General features: G+C 38.5%; 1 protein-coding gene across 1 annotated transcript in view; it reads right to left on the reverse strand.

Moving 5' to 3' along the window:
* NCK2 (NCK adaptor protein 2) overlaps positions 1–23412 on the reverse strand; it is a 76538-nt gene that overhangs the window by 20107 nt on the left and 33019 nt on the right. The window contains exon 2 of the mRNA XM_014064156.2: positions 6243–6484. Coding sequence (XP_013919631.1) covers positions 6243–6468 — 226 coding nt within the window. The 5' untranslated portion in view covers positions 6469–6484. The remainder of the gene's footprint in view (positions 1–6242; positions 6485–23412) is intronic.

Consider the following 23412-nt stretch of genomic DNA (forward strand, 5'->3'; position numbering starts at 1 on the left):
ACTGGCATATTTATTACTGTTTAATATAGTACTAACGACTAATATAAATATTATTATATGAATAATGCTGAAATGAAAACATGCTAAAAATAGGTTTCCCTAATTTTTGATCAGGACTAACAACTCAGCCCAACAAAATTAGTTTCTAATCCTCCTTTTGTACCTCTTCCAGTCCTTCTCATTTGATGCAGGACTGAATATTTAATTTCTGTGGTTCGAAATGGATCATTTCCACTACCCCCACAATGACCCCTGTTTTGTTTTGTTGTTTTTGCTGTCTATTAGATTATTTTAATCTTGGCTGTCTATTTAATACAATGTTTTGAGCTATTTCCATTTTCTCTATTTCTGTATGCTGCCCAGAGCCCTCTGAAGTAGGATGGCCAATACACAATACAATTAAATACACAAATGAATGAATACTAGAAGAAGTGTTTTTTGTTACTTTATTATATTAAGGTCATTTCTAGAAGTATGGTAACTCTCAGTGAGACAGGACATATTTGACATTTGCACTTATACAATACAATCGTATTTAAACATTTGGAGGTCTAAAATTTCAAGTGAAGCAATTCTATTACAGTGGCATGCAGACATTGTTCCAATGTCATTTAATTTTCAAAAGGATTTGATATGCAGTCATTGTCAGGCTTTTCTGTTTTGTTTTGTTTTAGGGAAGGAGTAGAAAACAATGTACTTATTCAAATCATATGGCTATGATTTCCAGCTTAATGCATGAATAAGCCCCACTAAAAGATATTAGAGTTGTATAAAAGGACACTTTTAGCCTCCTTCAGCCAGAGAATGCAGCCAGTTAGAAATAATTTTTTATGTGCAAATCACTGTTGGATATATGAGTTACTGGTACAATTTGCATGTGACACTATTAAACTATCATTGGCTTTAGTTTTAAGGATCTGTATGTTTAGTCATGCCAGCCACATGACCAGAGGTGTCTTCATTCAGCACTGGCTCTTTGGCTTTGAAATGGAGACAAGCACCACCCCCTAGAGTTGGGAACGGCAAGCACATATGTGTGAAGGAACCTTTACCTTTATGATATTTGCACCTATGCTAAGAAAGAAACCATGATTAATTTTGGCAACAAATGACACTGTAACTGAAGCTGCAATTTAGTGCTGGTTTATAAATGTTACTTTATTTAAACTACTATACGATCATCATGTCTGAATCTAGAATCTTAGCCTTACTGCTGATATTGTTTGCGCCCTGTCATTTTTTCTGAACTAAAAAAAAAACAAAAAAACAAAAAAACAAAACACCAGAAAAGCCAGGAATCTGCTGAATAAGTCTGATTATTTGGTTGACTGCAAGACTGACCCCATTAAATCAAATTATAGCTCAAAGCTCTAATGTTATGCTAGTCAGCTATCAGTTCAACATCAATATCCAGTGATGGTTTACACCTGGCAAGCCAGCTGAGTTAAAAAAGAATTCTACACAATTTCCATTTCCAATTCCACATATCTGAATACAAATCTAAGAATGAAAGTGAAACTGATGTAAAAAATATTAGGGCTGCATGCAGCACAATCTCTCAAGTGAGACTACAGTCCACTTCTTCAACTTAAAGAAGGTCCAGACGTACTACAACTTCCTGAGACATACACTGTTCTAATTGCTTTAATCCGCAATAGTCATATTAATTCCAGATACAAATATATGTAAACCAAAGCCTTCAGGAAAAGATGCTATATAATTAAAAATGTTACAGCAGGTTTCAGAGAAATAACAAAATTAAGGCGGGCAGACAAAGCCATTGTCTAAACAAATGTTTCGTTTCCTTTTGGTGGTGAAATGGGGAGGGGTAAAATGTAAAGCATTGATACAGCTAACAAGCTGGATTGCCTCAGAAAAGGAAATAGCTGACAGTTTCTATCAAGCTTTTAAAATAAACAGGAAGTTAAGTGGAAAAGGAAAAAGCAAGCCACACTCAATACTCATATAATGTCTTTCACAAATGGAAAACTGCAAGACAAGAGCAAGACCGTTTAGGCTACTGACATTGGTAAAATCAGGCAGAAACATAATTATCAAACTATATTAATTCAAATATACAAAAAAGCTGTTCTCTTTTTTAAAAGCAAAGATTTTACAGCAATATTTAGTAACAAAATCTTTATTTGTAGACTTATGCCTTATCCTTTGGTCAAATCTTGGCCCTTGGGTTTTGCCAAAGCACTTCTGCAGAAAAGGATTTCTTTTATTTGCACTTTGCAGAAGCAACTGTCATTTCTGCTCTCATGATTTCAAAATTGGCACCACATTTAATAATTGTTAATTGAAAGCTGAACCTAGACAGAATTTTCAGTATTCTAACTCAAGTGCAAAAAATAAAATATTCCTTTCTAAATGAATTGTTTTTACAATTTAGAGGCTCCAAAAACTAAGTTTTAAACTATCTGTTTTAAAGCAGATTCTAATCTGATATCTCAAGTATCAAGGAAAATTCTGGTCCCAAATTTTATAAAAATAAAATTAAAAAAGAATTTAATTTAAAAGTTATGAGCACAATTCAGTGGCAACCCTCACACCAGTTATCTATGTACCCTAAAACTTTGAATCTGCAGGATATTTTAAACAAATTATGAACAAATTTTTGGTTTAATGCAAAATCACATTTTTCTGTACATCTACAGATACATTTTCACCAGATTCCAGTAACTTGTTGATGAGCATTTTGGAACAGTCAATGCTCCTATTCCATGGCTAGGACATTATTATAGACAAAACTAAACTGATTCATTCTTGCAAGTGATAAAGACAAAACTATATCAGTTACCGTGAATCCTTCACTTTGCCTTACAAAATAGATAAATACCTTTGTTTTCACAGAATGATTATAAACTGTTACCACAGATCAATAACAGAAGGTCACGGAACCAACAGATCTTACTGGAACAGAAGAAAACAAATCACTATAGAGATAGTTTTAACATCGAACTTCAGGTGGCCACAATCCTTACTGATTTAACTCTACATAAGACTAATAGTAGCTATAAGACTAAAAATGTCCCAATTATTTCTGTTCACCTCGTAAGAACTGACTGAGTGGGCATGTTCCAGGCCCTCTCTATTAAACATGTCAACTTACATTGTTGTGCCTTCTTTGCTCCTGTGCTGACCAGCTGAAATAACATCTCCCCCCAGAGATCTGGATGGCCTCAAACATGATGATCTTTTTCAAGGTTTAAAGACACAGTTGCTCCACACAGCATTTGGGCCAGGATATTAAGCAAACTCCATTGATTGCTTCGTTTGGTTGTTTTTACCAATTGTGAATGTTTAGATGTTAAGTAGGTGTTCTGCTGTAGGTAGTCTCGGCTGTCTATTTTAAACAATTGGGTTGTGGTTTTTAATTTTCTGTTTGCCACCTAGAATCACAGCAGTGGGATGATTGGCCGTATCGATTGCTTAGGTATAAGAGTTAGCCTGTAGTAAGACGGGCAGCCATAAAATTTGATAAATAAAAAAAAGAGAGAAGGAGGGAGGAAGAGAAAGAAAGAAAAAGAAAGAAAGAAAGAAAGAAAGAAAGAAAGAAAGAAAGAAAGAAAGAAAGAAGAGTTAAGTGTAGTACAGGGTTTTAGGGTTTATTCCCCAAGAAGATATTACCCTATGAGCCCCAACTAGCCTGGTCCAGGGCCAAATTTAAAGAATTAAAGCTGGATCAGAGCTAATGAATTAGGCTGTTTATACTAGACTATGTAGACCTTTAGTAAAATGAGGCTCTGGAAAGTCAGAAACTAATGCTTGTTGAGTTTCTACTCTGTGGTATGACTTAATTATTCTTAAAACAATTACTCTTGTCATTCCTCTGTCTCTGTTATTTCATTCTATCAATAGGAGCCAATTATGTGAAGTAGGAGACACGAAAACAAAGAAAAATGATGTCAGAGATCAGCATGAGTTATGCTAGGTGGAGGAAATAATGTTTTATTAACAGTACAATGTTACTTACAAAATTTAACTTATAAGATTATTCCAGGTTTTTTTTCAACTAACAATATATAGGCACTGTAAAGTATGCTACATAAAACACTACTTGATCACAATTCCCATTCCTATTTGTTTTCTAAGGGATGCGTGATTGTGGACTAACTGCACCCTTTTCTAAGCCATGAGAGTCTGGCAAATTACTCATGTATCAGGTTCAAAATGGAACTGCCTATTTGCTGATCAGTCATCATCAATACAGGAGAACACCATACTGCAAGAGCAGCATTGGCTTCCTGTTGGCTGACAATAGTACTGAAATCTTTTATGGTTTTTGTTCCTTCAGCATCATATGATCCAGGTAGAATCTAATTGCTCACTTTACTCTGGACAAGAATCCTTTCATTCAAGATGTTAAATGGGAAAAACCTAGAAATAAGCTTACACCATAGAAGCTCCCTAGTTCAGGAATAGCCTGTTCCCCACCAAGCTTAGGATTCACCCTCCCTCCAGCAAACATGTTAAGGCTGCTTTTTTGCAAGCAGTGGCCGAAAATTCCACTGAACCGAAAACACCTATTCAGAGTAATAAAGGTTAGATGACTACTTTGAGATTCAAATGTAATGAATCCATGGAGAAAACAATTTACAAATGTCAGGGTAAATAGATAAATAAAATAAAAGGTAAAGATTCCCCTCGCACATATATACTAGTCATTCCCGACTCGAGATCATCTCTGTTTCTAAGCCGAAGAGCCAGCACTGTCCGAAGATGTCTCCGTGTTCATGTGGCCAGCGTGACTAAATTCCAAAGGTGCACAGAACTCTGTTACTTTCCCACCAAAGGTGGTCCCTATTTTCCTACTTGCATTTTTACATGCTTTCGAACTGCTAGATTGGCAGGAACTGAGATAAGTAACAGGAGCTCACTCTGTTACACGGTGCTAGGGATTTTAACCGCTGAACTGCCAATCTTCTGATCGACAAGCTCAGCTTCTTAGCCACTGAGCCACCGCGCCCCATTTATAAATAAGATAAAAGCATACAAAACATGGATATCTTTATAACAGAGAACTTTGGAATACATTTAAAAGCAAAAGCCCCAATTTCTGATTTTCTTTCAATGAGGCATAATCACTTCCCATTAGGGGAGAATAAAAAAGGTTTTTAGTTTTAGGTTTAGTTAGTTTATTAGATTTATATGCCACCCTCCTCCCAAGGACTCAGGGCAGCGTACAACATTAAAAGAAACACATAATACAAAAGTTAAAAAAAAATTAAATAGAATATCCCAAACCCAATTAAAATTGACAATGACTTTTTTAAAAAAAGAATTAAAATTAAAATTGATCAATAATTTGTTTTGTTTTGTTCAGGCCAGGCTTGCTTGCTGGAAAAGCCAACTTTTTAGGGCGCGTCGGAAGGACTGGAGGTCAAGGATTATACGAAGCTCTGGGGGCAGCTCATTCCAGAGGGAAGGCGCTCCCACAGAGAAGACTCTCCCCCTGGGAGTCACTAGCCAACACTGTCTGGCCGACGGCACCCTGAGGAGGCCAACTCTGTGGGATCGCACTGGACGATGGGAAGCTACCAGTGGCTTAGGTGGTCTCACAGGTACCCTGGGCCTAAGCCATGGAGCGCTTTAAAGGTCATAATTAGTACCTTGAATCGCACCCGGAAGACAAGTGGCAACCAGTGCAGGCCACCTAAACGGGGTGTAACATGGGAGCACCTGGGTGCCTCCATGATAACCCCGCACAGCCGCATTCTGGACCAGTTGAAGCTTCCAGGTGCTCTTCAAGGGCAGCCCCATGTAGAGAGCGTTACAGTAGTCCAGGTGAGAAAGGACGAGGGCATGAGTGACTGTGCACAGAGCATCCCGATCCAGAAAGAGGAGTAACTGATGTATCAGGCGAACCTGGTAAAAGGCCCCCCTGGTCACGGCTGTCAGGTGTTCTTCTAAACTAAGCCATGTATCCAGGAAGACGTCCAGATTGCGGGCCCTCTCTGAGGGGACTAAAATTTCTCCTCCTATCATCAAAGATGGAACAAGATGCACAAATCGGGATGACGGAAACCACAGCCATTCCGTCTTGGAGGGATTGAGCTTCTCTCAAACAAACAAACAAAGCTATTCGCAAATTGAAATCCTCTTCTCTCTATATTCTGAATTAACAGAAACTATACCTATACTCGTTTAAAGAAAACAAATCCTTAATATGACACTCCAGATAAACATGTAAATAAAACATTTGTAAAAATTAACTCAGGTTTTAGATAAGGACTTACCCAATGTGTCTTTTAGATTTTTAACCAAGGAACCTTTCTTCAAGCTGTTTTTTCTCTCCACGTAATTTGATGGCACATATCCTGTTTTGTTGGCTGCGTTTCTTACCCTCCACCATGTCTTGGAATCATCCAGCAGCCAGAGGCGTTCATTCTTTTTTATGTCAAGTTCTTGATCCTGTTGGGCAGTATAATCCCACTTCGCTATAACAATAACTTCTTCTGTCATCTTTCATGGAGTCTCTCTGTCATAAAACAAATAGATGCATTGAAACACTCGCAAGTTCCTCCATCGTTCATTCAAACTTTAAGGCCTGAAAAATGTTACAAAATATTTTTAAGAAGATATACCATTCAGTGATCTTCACGTCATATACCACGCGTAAAATACAAATTCACTGAAATGGATTCTCTGCCGCCTCGATAGTTAGTGAAAAGAACAGAAGAAACCGAGAGCCTTATAAGCACAACAGAGTGACATTTTTTTTTCAACTTCATAACAAACTAGCTCATACACTATGCTCAGCTTAGCACAATATGCTACTATTAATTCTAAGGGAACAGAGTTCAGTTTTCAGGTCATGATCTTTGTAATTCCAATGAATGATATTAGTGATGGGTTCCTACCAGTTCGGTTGAACTGGTAGTGGTATGGCAGCCTGGGTCGCTGGAATCAACAGCCTGTTACAACCCCGAACCGGTTCCCTAGTCATCGCCATCTTGGTTTCGAGTTCTGCGCATGTGCAGAACAATTTTAATTGAATTGAGAATTCGCACACAGCACACATTTAGCATGCGCACGAGCAAACTGTCAGTAAAGCCAGCCGGAATCCACCCCTGAATGACATGCAGGTTTTTCTACATGAACATTTTCCCATTAAACAGAAATACAATTCCCTTTAATAATATCTTTGTGCTATAGATTTTCCTAAGCAACTTCATTATCTCTGCTTCTTTTATTTAACCTTCTTCACCCCTCCCACTGCACTGATTTGACCACAGAACACAAGCATTATTAATGTCACATAAAACTTACCCAGTTTACATTTCTGAAAATTAGCTAATTCATAACCTAGATGCTGATATGGCAAATTAAGCACAGTAATACTGTGAAATCCTGTCGGGAGAGAGACTGTCCTAAACAGGGGAATGGGTCAAGTGGGGATTAGTCTGCAATCATTAGTAGATACAAGAGGGCAAGGTCTGACCTTTCAATGCCAATGAACCTTATCTAGTTCAGGGGCAAACTACTAGGCTGGGAAGATTCCTGTGAAATAGGCAATAAAACAAAATAATGAAGTAACGAGTTTAAACTCTTCTCCTTTAAGCCTGGCTGTTTCCTCTGACAAATCCTTCTGAAATACAAATCGGAATATGTATAAATTCCAAATCTATTAATCAACATTTAAAATTTTTATTAATGATATGGCAGTAATTCTTTTGTCAATAATTTTAAAGTGAATATGCCGTATTCAATATAGGACCAATTTATTAATGTTGCTCTACTTCTTTTGCTCCAAAACAATTCTGCAATTAGATCCATGAAATTGAGGAACTTGCCTTCTCCTAATAGTTTTCTAGTTTAGTTTAAAAAGTATATTGCTGGATTTCTAATCTGATTTTACTAGAACTTTCAGGTGATGTTTTTAAAAAAAATAGAAATATATATATTTTAAAATATATACTTGCCTGTCAGCTTTAATGAATTAATATGACAAATATTCTTATGGCAGGCAAATATTCCACTCTATGGTCTAATTATAAATAATTTATCTTGATAAAGTGGTATTGAGATTTTTAACAATTACTTTCATTACTGAGAGCTTTCCCCAATCTGGTGGAAAATGCACGATTGCAAAACTGATTTTGACCTATAAATACTTACACTATGGGATAATCCCGGCATAAAAATAGCATTTAAATCTGATGGTGGTTTTTTTTTGTTTTTGCAAACTCCCATAATTACTTCACTGCAAGGAAGCCATTTTTAAAACTTTCAGAATTAAAAAGGTATGATGTACTTTTTTCCTTAGTTACTTGAGCATTTACTATTTGTTTTATGATGCAGTGGGTTAGGATGCTTCTGAAGCTTCACAGCCTTTAAATGTTTTTGACTATTTAACTGATTCCTGCTTCTCACAATTTTTGTTAATCAGTTCAGAACTGGTTGAAAATAGTTTTAATATCAAGGGTAGTGGTGGAAGGGAAGGAACACAGCAAAAGATAAGCTATGTGGAGATTATGACACAGTAGGATATAAATGAAAAGAAATTGCCCCCAAAACAAGCATTAGCCCCCCCCTCCCATGTACAGGAGGTTCACTTCTTCTGCTTGCTTGAGATGGGGCAGGAGGCTGCATGGCACACTAGTGCCACCACCACAAGGCAGAGTGGTAGAGCTACTCCATGTGCCCTGCATCGGCTTACCTGAAGGCCCCTGCAATCAGGCCACCCACGGCATTTGCCTCCTGCTCCACTGTGGCCATAAGCAAGCAGAAGAATTGGGCCAGCGGCCACATGGTCTCCCACTGGACATGGCTGTCAGTGCTGCCACTGTGAGGCAAGTGTCAGAGCCTGAGGTAAGCTGGTGCAGGGAACGTGTGGCAGTTCCACCATCACTCCCCCTTGCCTCGTGACCGTAGCACCGCAAGCAACCGGTGGATGGAACGAGCGGGCAGGCAGGTATGCAGGCTCTTATGTAGGGTTTATTTTGAGGGTAGGGCTTATACTAGGCAGACATGAAAAAAACATGCTACAGCTTGTTTTCAGCATAGGTCTTATTTTCAGGGAAGCAAGGGTAAGAATTCAAAAAATAAGTACTATAGCAGCATGTAAGTTTTAATGAATTTCTGTAATGCATACCGTGTTTTACCGAAAATATGACAGGTCCTGAAAATAAGGCCATGCCACATTTTTTGGGTGCACAAAAATTTTCCCCCGAAAATAAGCCCCCTGGACAACCACCACCGCTCCGGCCAGGCAGAGCACCACTCACCGATCTAGTAGTATCCCAAAGGCACCAAGTGGCAGAAACGAGGTGGGGGGCAAAGGCTCGGGTTGCTTGGTGCCTTCAGGATACCGCTAAGTCGGTGAGCAGCGCTGTGCCCAGCTGGAGGGTGGTTGCCGAGCGGTTGCTCTATTGCAAACGGGCTCCCAAAGAGCCAGGCACAGCCTCAGGGTCGAACAGCTGTGTTGTGCTATCGCAGCAGCACTACATAGCAACCATGAGGAGATTATGGTCATGAGCAGCCGCCAGGCAACCACCCTTTCCAGTCAGGGACAGCGCCATTCACTGACCTAGGGGTATCGCCAAGCTGTGTGAGCGCCTGTTCACTACCCTTTGACTCCTGTGCTTGGCACCTTTGGAATGCCCCTAGTTCAGTGAATAGGGCTCTGCATGACTGGACAAAGGGGTTGCACAAGCGGCTTTTCTGCTCCCCGCTCACATGACTCCCAGGCTCATAATGCCCTTGCCTACCTCTCCCTGCAGAGCCACGGCATCTCTGCTGCCGCCGCCCCATGGCTTTTTCTGTGGCTTCCAAAGCACGGAGGTAGGATGCCGAGTCTTCTGGCAGTTGCCACTCTGGGAATACGCTCTATGGTTGTACGCTCTGGGAGTCCACTCTGCTGGCAGCCAGCCCACAACCGTAGAGCGTACTCCCAGAGCAACAACTACCGGAAGACTTGGCACCCTACCTCTGTGCTTTGGAAACCACAGAAAAAGCCATGTGGGAGCCGGAGGGCAGTGAACAGGCGCTCACGCAGCTTGGTAATACCCCTAGGTCAGTGAATGACGCTGTGCCCAGCTGGAAAGGGGGGTTGCAGGGTGGCTGCTCGTGAGCGTGGTCACCTCATGACTGCTGTGTAGTGCTGCTGCGACAGCGCAACACAGCCCTTCGACCTTGAGGCTGTGCCCAGCTCTTCGTGAGCCCGCTTGCAAGAGAGCAGCCACCCAGCATCCCCAAAACAATAAGCCCTCCCTTGATAATAAGGCCCAAGCCATATTTTGTGGGTCAAAAGAAAATAAAACCCTGTCTTATTTTCGGGAAAACATGGTAGACATGGACATAAGTTATATGTAATAAAATCCTTTGTATTCCGTATTCTACCTTGTGTGCCAATTTTACTGCTGCTCAAATCAAATTCTTTGTCATGTTATTACATGGTTTTTACCATAGCACTTTTCTTTTAAAACGATAAACAAAATTAAAAAATTCTTTATTTTTTTAACATCTTAAGGTGATAAAGAGATATATGCAAAGCAATCATACACTGTATCGTTAAAACTTGAACAAGAAACTTAGGACTTTTGTCAACATCTTCTGAGAAGGAAGACATAATTGCCGCTGAACATGTGGAACTACACTGAATTTTCCTATTCAGTCTTAAAGTATATCCAGTTTGATCAGCAGTGGGATTCACATACCTTCCCTACCTGTTCACAAATGGGAGTACACGTGTGCTTGCTCTGCATGTGCGCCATTTTCTGCGCACACGCACCACATTACATTGGGGCAGATGTGAGGGGCCTCCCGCAGCCACTGCTACCACTTCTACCAAACCGGAGAACCAGCTGAATACCACCTCTGAGTTTTCTATAAATTTTAATAATCTAATTAGCTTTTAGTGCCATTTCTAAACAGAATTTTGAAACACACAGGAGTTTGCCAATGCTCCATTTTTTTAAAAAACAAAAGTTTTTGTTACACAGGTTTTTACCATAATATAATATTCACAAGAGGAAAAAGCCTTATTTCTCAGAATGACTTCACTCCTTTGAAATATTGAAAAAGCACTACAAAATATTTTATAGTTCCATACAGTTGTACACCATTGTGTACATAACAGTACCACACACACTATTAATTTCTTTTGGGATTTTAATGACAATGGCTGAAAATTGTGACATACAGAAATATTTCCCATACGGAAGAATGTTAAGAGAAAAGAAGAAAAAGTGATGTCAAAGAGATGTCACCTTTTATTGTTATTAACACCAGCCCCTGAAGCAAGATACAAACAAAGGCTGTGAAGGCTCCAGAGTGATTTGGAAAAAGGAAAATTTCCATCTCAAGTGAGCATCTTTTTGCTATTCATTACTGTGGACTAACTTTCTGTGAACTGACATGTTTCAGCAGCACCTTAAAACTGGTCTGCTGTGTAAGAGTCAAATTAACTTTAAGGAATTGATTCCTTAAAGTACTGGTGCTGCATAGTTCCAAATTTCTAAAAAATACACAAGCTAAGCATAAGTAAAGTGAAAAATAAGAAAGCGAGTATAGTTTCTAATTCCTCAAAAATCTCCTATCACGGTTTTTCTGCTTGCTGGGTGGATAGACAGATAAGCTTTCTACCTAATAGATAACCATACCTGACACAATTTTATTCACTGTAACAAGCCCTTCTCTAAAACTAATGTATTATTTTGCTACTGTATAAATTCATGTTCTTGCTAAATTTTATTGTCTACTTTGTAATAATATTTTACATGTACAATAAGCATTCAATAACTTTCAAATGCTGTAATTTCAAAACAAACTAACCATGCTTCTCTACCTAAAAGATTATTCCATTATTATTTTCCTTCAAAATCAACTATTTCTCTATAACTTTACTGCTTTATGAATTTCAGAATTGAAGATCCCATTCTGGTACAAAACACCCGCACTAATCACACAAACACACACAGACACACACACTGATTGGTTTTGCCTGATAGTGTCCATATTTATTTTTGGTAGTATACTTTTAAATATACAAACAATAAAATAGCCCATTCAGATAAAGGAATCATTTGTGCAACAGCAAACAAATTGTAATACTCCTTCTTAACAATCGTTCCAGTTTTTAGATATTTTTTTCCCATTTGAGATACGCACGGGCAACTTTCAGAACGAAGTTGATACACTACAGTTACAAAATGAACAATGTGTACTCGCCACAGGGAGATTATACCTGTGGATTATTTTACCATTTAGTTTAGATTAATTTCAATTACCGCAAAGAGGAAAATTTGGCCTTTTGCATGATTGGAAAATATAGCTGTAGCATGAAAGCTGCCATGTCATCATTATTAAAAGCATCCAAAACTATCATCTGGGCAACCCTTCTTAAACAAAGCACTGTTGATTTAAAAAGTAAGTAACCTGCAATATGCATATTAGAATTTGACTTTTAAAAATGTGTTTTGACACAAGAAAACTCTCAGTTGAAAGCCATTAGTACTGACTCTGGTAGGCAGCCAAACAGGCTACTAGCTTGGGGGGGAATCGAAGTTGATTGTGCAAGTTATTGTATGAATTAGCTTAGAAGCCATGCCATTTTGGATCAAACTTAGCTTACTAAATCAGAGAACCAATGAGACTAATGCAGAAGCACAAAGATGTTCCATACTGATAATGATCTGAGTATATTGTTGCTTAGAAATTGCTTACAAACAGATACTCAAATGTTTCCAGTGCCACATTTATTTCCAGAAAAACATATGTATGGTTGTTTAATCTCTGAAATAAAAGTCTTGTACTATGACACTGTAAGGCAAAACCAACCTGAATCATAAAAACTGACCTCAAGTGAAAGTTGTCCTCATTTTGACAAGCCAGGTTATGAGACCTGTTGTAATCAGCTGTATTTACAGGTATTAATTTATTACCAAAGTTTCTTTAAAACTGAAATCTAGTTGGAAGAAAATAAATCTCAGAAATATATCAAGATCCTGAGTATTTTCCTGTGCTTTTCTATTTTCACACAAAATATAACTGTATAATGCCAGGAACAGAAATATAAGAGATGCTAACAGCTTGGTATGCATTCCTATATTGTCTCCAAATCCTCTCCCCCTCCCAAATCCAAACTGTTGTTGAAATTGCATAAAAAGGAATGTACTTCCAATTATAAAACTTAGAACAGTGTTATATTTTCTCTTATTTACTTTTTCTCTTATAAATGCTCAAGGCCACCCAACTCCACAAAAACTCTGGGTGGTATAAACAATTATATCATACAAGAAAACAGAAAAATTGCCCAGGCAATCATTTAAAAGGCAATCAAACATGCATGACCTGCCATCTATCCCAACCCAACACTTGGGAGAAAACACTTTTATTATCTTTATCCATCATAATTTTTTAAATTTCTCCCAAATAAATAAGCTATTTTACAATAATGTCAAATAAGTCAGATAAACCATGCAAAATAGCATACCTTGTTTACATTGCTTTTTCTGAAAATGCAGATGCCAGCCACTCTTTTCAAATATATATATATTTCAATGCCAACACCTGCTCTTCTGTCTAACTGTAAAATGTATCTGATAAAAAGTTAAACCCACAGCCACTCCAAAGAACATACAAGTCTTTTCCTACACAGGCCTACTTACAGGAAACCTCAAGTTAGCTTACTTTTGAGGCAACAACAATAATATAGTTCCTTTGCAAAAGAAAAGCTGGTTGCATGCCCGATTAATTACACAGTGCACCGATTATTTTATGCACATAATCCTATCGTATATTCTTAATTATGCAATGAGATTATTATTTGCAGCTCCTATCTTAAACTACTATAATCAGAAAAAGACATCTATAACAAAGGAAAGCTGACAATTTTTTTCACATGATTTCATCTGAAAGGACAACCAACCCTTAAAATGTTTAGTACAAACTTAAAATTGGCAAAAGCCAGAAATCCTTTTTTTCCCCCTTGGATCCAATGTGTGGTTTCAGCCCATGAATGTAAGCCAAGAGTGAGTAATGCAAGTTAATAAGCAGTCTTGAATACAGGTATACTAGAGACCGGAGAAAGGGTGTGAGATACATCAGGAACTCAAAAATACTTTAAAACAAACAAAAGTCCTCTCTTTAAAAAACAAGCAACGTTCTCCTACGTAACCTGAAACAACTTTTTCCTGCTCCCTTGATAACACAGTATTCTCGTGCTCCATTCACCACCCTGGCATATACCTGGCACCAGTCAAATCTAAATTGCAGCATATGCTTCAGTTAACATTTCTAATGTGTTATATAACATTGCACCAAGCTGGCAGCTTCCCTTTGGTCAATATTTAAGAACAGCAATATAAAATGTCTCTCTGCTTTTTGCTGACTTTCAAGGGAAAAAAATAAACCTGCCTCATTAAAGTAACCTTGTCTTTTCCCAGGACTGCAAAGTTCATGTAGTGACTTCCATTCATCCCCGTTATGTCAGACACAAATGTATCTGCTTTAATAGGATAACAATATTTTCTGCATTTGTATTTTTGCACATTCTGAAGCCTCTCTTTTCAATCATATTAGAAATATTGCATGGATCTATTGCATATTTTCCATTAGCACATTCAGGAAAACGGCAAATAAAAATTAGAATTTTTTTAAAAAAAGCTTATTCAACTTATTTGCTCTTGAATTTAACACAGAAAAGATCCAATTCTTTTAGCTCATTACAAAAATTTAATTTCCTTTTGCAGACAATTTTCTATTTTATGTTATTTTTAAAATAAATATTCTTTGCCGAAACTGCTTGTGTATCTATTGTTCTTTGAGCTTGGTTGTTTTCTTGCAGATTTTTCATTATCAAACTAGATGAAACGTCTTCAAAAAAACAAAAAACAATCAAGCTTACAGAACACCAGAGACTCCATAGTTCAACTCTCAGCTACAAATCTTCTTCCTAGGATATAGTGAGTGATAAGCTGGTTTTATTCCTGAAATCTATTTGGTTTTAGTCCCCTGAGAGCTAAAATCCTACATGGACCATGATGCTGATATTTGTCCATTGTGTTCAAAGAGGACCTTGACATCTAACAGGTTGTGGACTGTCCATGATGTGTCCACAAGTGGCTGGTAAGGCCTATACGGGCATGAAATGTTCTGCCACACGTTGGGCAGACATGTGTAGGCACTATTATTGCAGCATTTGCAGCTCTGGCTTTGCGGAGTGCTTGTTTCTCTTGTGCTATGTTGTTCTTCTGTCCTCAGATGTCTGGCAGCCTTGGTGGATCAGCGTGCGCCATAGACATAAGAAGACATGGAAACTTGATTTCCATATCAAATTCAAACTATACAATTCTACCAAAACTTCCCAAAGATGCTTTTTCAAGAGACAATTGGGACTTTCTGGATTTTCTTTGAAGACATTTCAAAATGTGGTGGACGTGCAATGAGGCAAAAAAAATATTGGAAAATGATTCAATCATGGTTAAACAAATGGTGGGAGACCAAATTATGTTTAAACCAGACATTTTTCTCCTAGGTATAATACCGGAAGGGTTTAAGAAAGATACACTTTATTTAATTATACATATACTAACTGTGGCGCGCATAACTTATGCACAATATTGGAAAAAAGAAAATATACCATCAGAGCTAGATATAATCAGAAAAGTGTTGGCCTGTGCGGAAGCAAATAGGCTCACTCTTGAACTTAAAAATAAAGGGGAATCAGAATATTTTGAAGTCTGGAACAGATTTTATGATTGGTATAAGACAAGGTGACAAGACTGGAACAAAAAGTATATATTGTGATTGGACAGAAGGATAGACAATGTATTAAGTAGGTTAATTGTTAATGGTTGAAACTATATGTATATAATGTGAATGTATGGTCACTTCGACTTCACGGTATTGCATTGTTTTAAATGTAAAAATAATAAAAATATATTTTAAAAAAAGAAAGAAAAACCAGAAAGTCCAGTTGCCTCTTGGGACAATGATGACTTGGACGAATGAGAATCTGTGGACAATTCTACCAAAACTTTTGTGTTAACAACAACAGATTTTATTATCACGCAGGTTTTCATCACAAACACCAGGCTTAGGCCTAAGGGTACAATACCTCTAAAGAATAGAAACCAGTTTTCCATTTTGTCAACCAGGTCCATGATTACTTACTAAAAAAAAATTTAATTAATTTTTACCCTACTTTTATTACTCTAGAAGTAATTCAAGCCAGGAAACATAACTAATGCTCCTTCCTCTTCCTATTTTCCCTACAGCAACCTTATAAGTTGAGCTGGGTGAAAGAGACCGGCCGACGGTCACCCAGTTGGCTTTCATTCCTAAGAAGGGAGTAGAATTCAGAATGTCTTGGTTTCTAGGTCACCACCTTAATCACTATACTAAACTGGCTCCCCAAGTTAATATTTAAGGAATGTTATATCAAGATATGCCCTTGTAAGCAAAAATAGTATGTGGAAGAAAACTGGACTTGTATTTCTACCAGAGAGGGGTATATACAATTGAAATTTTGTTCCATATCAGGAAGGTTGCCATTATGGTACTCAGCTAAAATAATGCCTGTAATTACATCCAGCCAAATGCAAACTTTTCCCTTGATCAAGAAACTGAAGTGCTGTAGGGAGCAGGAGAACAGTAGAGCCAGAGCATGTGTCCTGTCACTCCACCGTTTTAGAATGCCTGAGAAATGTTGAAAATGGAACAATTTAATTGGAAACTGCCAAACAGAAGAAATTACTTATTCATAAGTATCGTGGTTTTCAGCTCAAACCAGCAGACCTGAAAATTCATCCATTAGAGAAATGAGGTCACTTCTTTAGTTAGCATTTGTAGCTACTGATAATCACACACCACGATGTTTTCATTCAGTTTATTTCGTGTTTTCAGACATTCCAAAAATAGAGTGCACTGGAGGAGAAAAGAAGGCAGTTCTAAATGACTGAGATGATTGTTTTCTTTTTGAAAAAACTTGCCCAATGTTTATGCTTTTCAGAGTTAAATTTGAACACACACAAGCACACACAGACCTACTGATCTTGTTATGATTGTGAGATTAGGATTTGGTTTTTTTGGTGCCTATAAGTCATTCTTGATTCCTGGTGACTGCCTGGAGAAGTCTCTGCACTTTTTTTGGCAACAATTAGGAATTGTTCGAGTCCTACTCAGGCACGAACTGATGGGCCAGTCCTTCTCTTAGCCCTAGAAAGAAGGCAATGGCAAACCACTTCCAAATCTCTTTCCAAGAATACTACAAGGGGTTGCTCAGCAGTTGCTAGGAGTCCAGAAGGGCTCAAAGGCAAACAATTAAGTAACGATTTGTCTCTATTTCAAGTCTATTTCAAGTCTGTTAATTTGAATATATCGATACATCTTGTGATAAGCATACATTGAATTATGGTAGTTTTAAAAACCTGAGACCTCAGACCCCCTTTTATTTTATATGAATGTGGTACAACAAAGTTCTTCTCAGCTTTACCTAAATCACTTTTAAGTCAAAATATTGCTAATCATCTGCTGCCTAAAATTTTTTTATGATATAACTGGAAACATTTTATTACAACAATTACTGATAGGTATCCACAGGAGGGCATACAAGTCATAAACACAAAAGAAGTAAACTTTGCATGGACATCACAATGTCACACACAAGTACTGTAAATGGCAGCTTTCAGTTCAGCATTGTGGTGAAATCTTAGCCTGCTGGTCCTTGATTATAAATTTGTGAGACGAACTAAAGTTTTGGGGAAAGTATAGAAGAGACATCTAACTATAAAATCTGCATTTATGTTTTAATGTCAAGTTTTATGTTTTAAAGGGGAAAATGAATTGTTGCATTATGCTGCAGTAAGGAAAGCCTTTTTGCAAACAGCACAAAAATCTACTAAGACTTTGCTTCTGTATAAAAATAACCTAACCTAACCTGATCTTTAAGAGTAAAAAAAGTCCTTCTAAACCTGTTGTTGAATATAAAAAGGGATGGCACAGTACTCAACCAGTCTGGAAATGTCAGCTAAAAAAAGGCCATATTTGAAAGCTGAGCTACTAGTATTAAGAGCTATCAGCATGCAACAGGAGACAAGCTGAACATTGGACATGACTGGCCTAAGCACCCAGTCCAATTTCGTGCCAATTTCGAGATGTTTAGGAAAAAGCACCATAAAAACACCTGATGGAGAAAACCAGAAGAAAATCTGAGCATGGATACATGTTTATGCTTGGGCCAGTAGCATGTGGATAAGGGAGGAAAAACATTCTTACCTAACATTCTGTCCTCTCTTATTGTGAGAGTGGCTTGTTGTCCAACTGTCCAGTTTATAGTTACAAATTTTCTTTAGGTGAGAATCAATATCATGATCCCCAATCTGGCTGTCACCAAACTGCACACTAGTTTATATCTGGAGGCTGTGGTAGTCTTGATGGGAAACAAGCTTCAAGAGTAAGTTGTTACAGGGCTGTGATGGCAAACTTGTGGCATGCGTGCCACAGGTGCATGTGAAGCCCTCTCTGCAGGCGCGCAAGCCGTTGCCCAGCTTAGCTCCACTGCGCATGTGCCTCCCAGCTGATTTTCAAGTCTCTGCCATGCATGTGGGAGACGTGTGTGCAAGTGTGGGGGGATTGCATGCACATACTCAAGGGGGGGTCGCACACACATGCATGGGGGGTGCGGTGCTCCCCCATGACCTATTTTTTGTTTCAGTAGGCTTCAGGGAGGCCTGCTACACCCAAAATGGGGCGCAAGGGGTGTGCAATAGCGCCCCACAGCCCATCTTTGGTCCCAGGAGGCTTCAGGGACGCCTGCTACGGCCAAAATGGAGTATTGGGGGGGGGGTGTGTGTATGCGTGGAGGAGCACACGATTTTGGTTAGTCATCATTGCTTGCTATCTTTTATTTTGAATGAGAGTGTAATACAGCAGATGGAACTTCTGCACAATTTCAAAGAGCGGATGGCAGCCACAGCTAGGAGGTCCTTGTATCACTTTCTCATAGCTATCAACTGCACCTGTTTCTAAACGACCACAAGCAGAAAGATTCATTTAGGTTCATTTGGTCACCTCCAAATTGAATTACAACAGTGCATTCTATATGGGGCTACCCTTAAAGACCAATCAGAAGATTCAGCCGGTACAAAAGGCAGTGATGAGGAAAACTATGAGTACTTTTCCTTTAGTCCATCTTAACACTTCTGTGACACAAGATGCATGGTTGCCAGCGTGCTTCCAGGTTCAATTAAAAAATGTGTGTAGTTGCCTATAAACCCTTCATGGCTTGCAAGCTCGTCTCGGTTTTATATATCCATCCTGTTAGATCCAGCAGGAGAAGCATGCTCTGAATACCATCCAGTACCGAGTTACATTCAGCAGGGCCTAGGAAGAGAGCCTTTTCTGTCAAGGCACCTGACCTCTGAAGCACAATTCCTGATTTTCAATGGCAGCACAGTGGTTTGGAATAAAATCTCAAGGAAATCAGACTGCCCTATCCCCTCATGGCTTTTGGATGGATATTAGAAAATCTCATGGCTTTTGGATGGATATTAGAAAATCTTTTAGATAGTGATACAATTAAGAGCATGATATTTATTTCATAAGTTACCTACATTTTTGTTTTATTGAGTTATGATTTTATGATGCAAATTGTTCTCCTACTTGTTCTGAAAGGAAAGAACGAATAGAAACAAAACAAGAAGTTGTTTCTGGCAGACTATCATATTCTAATCTAGTATTAGACATATTCTACTAGCCCCTCAGTTCACAATAAGGAATAGCGAATTAACCTGAAATATTGTAGATAGTATTGATGATATAGTTCCTGTACTGAAAAAAAAATTATATCCTTTAGCACTATGGAATGTTTCTGGATTTGGGGGGAAAAAAATTATGAGTTTGAAAACAGTCTATTATAATCATCTTGGAGTGGTATTTAGAACCCTCATGTCTGCTATTAACTTACATCAAAAGCCAGTAAAGAAGTGCAATAATTTTAGCACAGTTGCTATTGCTTTCTGTAGTAAACAAACTGAAACAATGATCCTTCACATATTCTAAAGCGGCTAAGTTTACAATGAGGTCTAGACCCACCTTAAAATTATAGGATCCGGTACAGAACAAGTCAGAGGTGGGATGTTGCCAGTTCGGACTGGTTCATCCGAACCAGTTGTTCCAATTCCGCACGGTTCAAAGAACCAGAAAAACAGACCACCGGTTGGCCCCGCCCCTACCCAGTTTTGGGGCCATTTTCCATGTCAATTTCAGGCCATTTTGGGGGGCATTTTCCTGGCCAAAATAGGCCCCCAAATGGCTTGAAAATGGTCCCAAAAGCACCCAAAATACAGGCCATTTTCCCAGCAAAAATCAGCCCAAAAACCAGACCATTTTTCAGGCAGTTTTTTGGGGCAAAAATGGCCTGAAAAACAGCCCCAAAACAGGCTGGTTTTGGGGCGTTTTCAGGGCCAAAATACGGCCTGAAATAAGCCCCAAAACAGCCCAAAAACCAGCTTACCCAACTTCATCTTGCAGCCAGCTTTCCCAGTCTAGCTTGACGCAGTCTCCCCCCCACTTCTCTCTCTCTCTCACACACACACACAAAGACACACGTTGGATCTTTCTTTTCTCCCACCTACCCACCCCCAGAGACCCCTGCATTCCCTCCCCAACTCTGCCTATCCCATACATAGTTACTTGATATGCCATGGCTCAAATTAATAAGTGAACACTACTGAGACTAATATTCACAGAATAAGCTGCTGAAGTGCCACATTTTGCTAAGTTATTGATTTCCTGCCTGTCAACCAAATACTCTGGGATTAACTGCAGGCACTGATTTGACTAAAAAAATCAAGTTCTCATAAACACAGATGTGACTAGAGCTTTCCTGATAATAAAAGCAGATGCTTTATAGGCTCTGTACAGCCGATATCTTGCTATATCGGTTCTACTCAATGGGTCAACTGCAACATGTTAATACCTCTGAAACTAGGACATGCTATAGAAGCATCTATAAATGAACACTTGGTAAAGGGGTATCCCTTCTGACGATCCTGAAGAAACCCATTTACACTTTTTTATCTTAAAGAATATCTGGTATCCAAACAGATATCAGGCACCCAACTCCATAATTTATGGATTGACTAGTATTGGGTTTCAGGGTATTTTAATTCCACAGAGATTACTATTTTTGACAGCTTGACATAAAAAATTTAAGGCTGCTAAAAGTCTGAGTGTGTTAGGTTTGGACAATGGCAGCATTGTTTTATCGGTCAAAATTGTATCCCATTTGTGAAGACACCAGAGAACCAGAGTCCTCTGATAAGACGAGACCTGAGCTTGCTTGAGATGCAAGTATCCATGACTTGATATATTCTCTTGACCTCTCAAGCGTCATGGCTTGGAAAAGGAAGACAAAGGGCATCTCTTGTGTTCTTGTAAAAGAGCTTGTCTATCAGTTATGCTCTCTACAATGAGACAGAAATCTATGAGATAATTACAAGCACTCTTATGTATGTCATGCCTCCAGCATTGGAGACCAACAAATTGAATGGAGGCTCTTATCTATATTTGAAAAATTAGACCCCATCAAAATTAGAAGAAACAAGCCAGGCAGCTAAGACTACTCTCTTCTAATGTGACAAAACTTCTGTTGAAATGTCACTTCCTGAAAATAGTAGCAGAAAAAAATAATCATTAAACATATTAACGATTTAGATCCATCCACTTTTAGGATTCCATGTATATATGGAATACATATACATATACATATACATATACATACACACACACACACACACACACACATATATTTGTTGTATTTCGTACCCTCACCACCGTCCAGACCTTCCGCACAGCCCTTAAGACCTGGCTAGCCCGTCAGGCCTGGGGATAAAGATAATTTGTCCCCACCCGAATGATGAATGAATGTTGCTTACTATTTTACTTCTATGTATTGTTTGTGTCTATTGTCTGTACCCTCCCTTCCTTATTTTATGTAAGCCGCCCTGAGTCCCCTTAGGGAAAAGGGCGGCCTATAAATACTAATAAATAAATAAATAAATAAATAAATAAAATATTTGTGCTGATAAATAAATAAAGGGAGACTAGTATAGATCTATTTCAAGCTAATTAGCTCTCATCAGCTAGCCATACCCTTACTGGGATTAGAACCAAACGGCTTGAAATAGACCTATACTAGTCTCCCTTTATTTATTTATTAGCACAAATACAACAAAAATGTAACAAAAAGGCAACAGTAAAAATATTGGGTTTCTGCCTGTATGGTCTCTTGTGACGAGCCAAAGGACAGAGAATGGAAGTAGTGATCTTCCTCCCATATTTGGGCATACCGGGGGTTGTAAAAAATCATATATATATGATATATAGATAGATATATAGATATATATATCCTAACAGATGCAGATTAGAAGTGTGAGTTTAAAAGACAAGCTTTACTGGACAAAAGAAACAGTGGGAGAATATTAATGTTTAAAATATACCAAAGGAATGAGGATGCGAAAACAAAAGCAAACAGAGTTACAGCCTCTTTACAGAATTGTCATTTCAATTTCTGAAATGATTTCCTTCCAATCTCATCTATGAGATCCAAAAATGATTGCAACATACTTCATATGGAAGAGAATCTTGTGTCCAACCTTCCTAAGCATATAACCTAGCGGTTCTCAACCTGTGGGTCGCGACCCCTTTGGGGGTCGAACGACCTTTCACAGGTGTCACCTAAGACCATCGGAAAATTGCAAAATTACAGTTATTAAATAGCAACGAAAATAATTTTATGGTTGGGGGTCACCACAACATGAGGAACTGTATTAAAGGGTCGCGGCTTTGGGAAGGTTGAGACCCACTGATATAACTGGTTTCTAAATTAAACTCATTGTAATCAATTTTCAATGTAAGAGAGTTATGTTATGAAGAGGCAGTTTCATCAGGCTGGGAAGGTGATTTTTTGCTCCAACAAAAAAAAAGCTTCCCTGAAAACGGTGCCAGGAAATTCCTTACTAAAATCAACTTTTAAAAAATGAAGGATTATAAACAACATATACAGCAAACCAATATTTACTGCAAGATATAGACATGCTTTAATCTTATTAATAAAGAAATAAAAAAAAACCTCAATAAAACTTGTGATATGAGAAAGATGCCGAAGCCTTCATGGCCCATGCCGTGGCCTAGTGGGTCTTATGGGAGACTGACTCTGACCTCTTGTCCTCTACCTTTAAGCCCTCCAGTAAATCAGATGGTAGGGCAGAATTAGATATGAGAGAGACAATGGGGTCATCTACCTGGGGAAGCTTAAGCAACTCCTCCAAGGGCCCTCCATGGAATAGAGCTTCTTGTCCGTACCACTAGGATTGGCCATGGAGCTCGGCTGGGCCCATTGATGCTGAATGATGTCCAAAAACAACGGAGGAGCTGGGACCAGATCCAGAGGAGGGGAAG

The sequence above is a fragment of the Thamnophis sirtalis genome, unplaced genomic scaffold (genome assembly GCF_051295495.1).
Source record: "Thamnophis sirtalis isolate CommonGarterSnake01/CBP01778 unplaced genomic scaffold, rThaSir2_p1.2 scaffold_12, whole genome shotgun sequence".
NCBI lineage: Eukaryota > Metazoa > Chordata > Lepidosauria > Squamata > Natricidae > Thamnophis > Thamnophis sirtalis.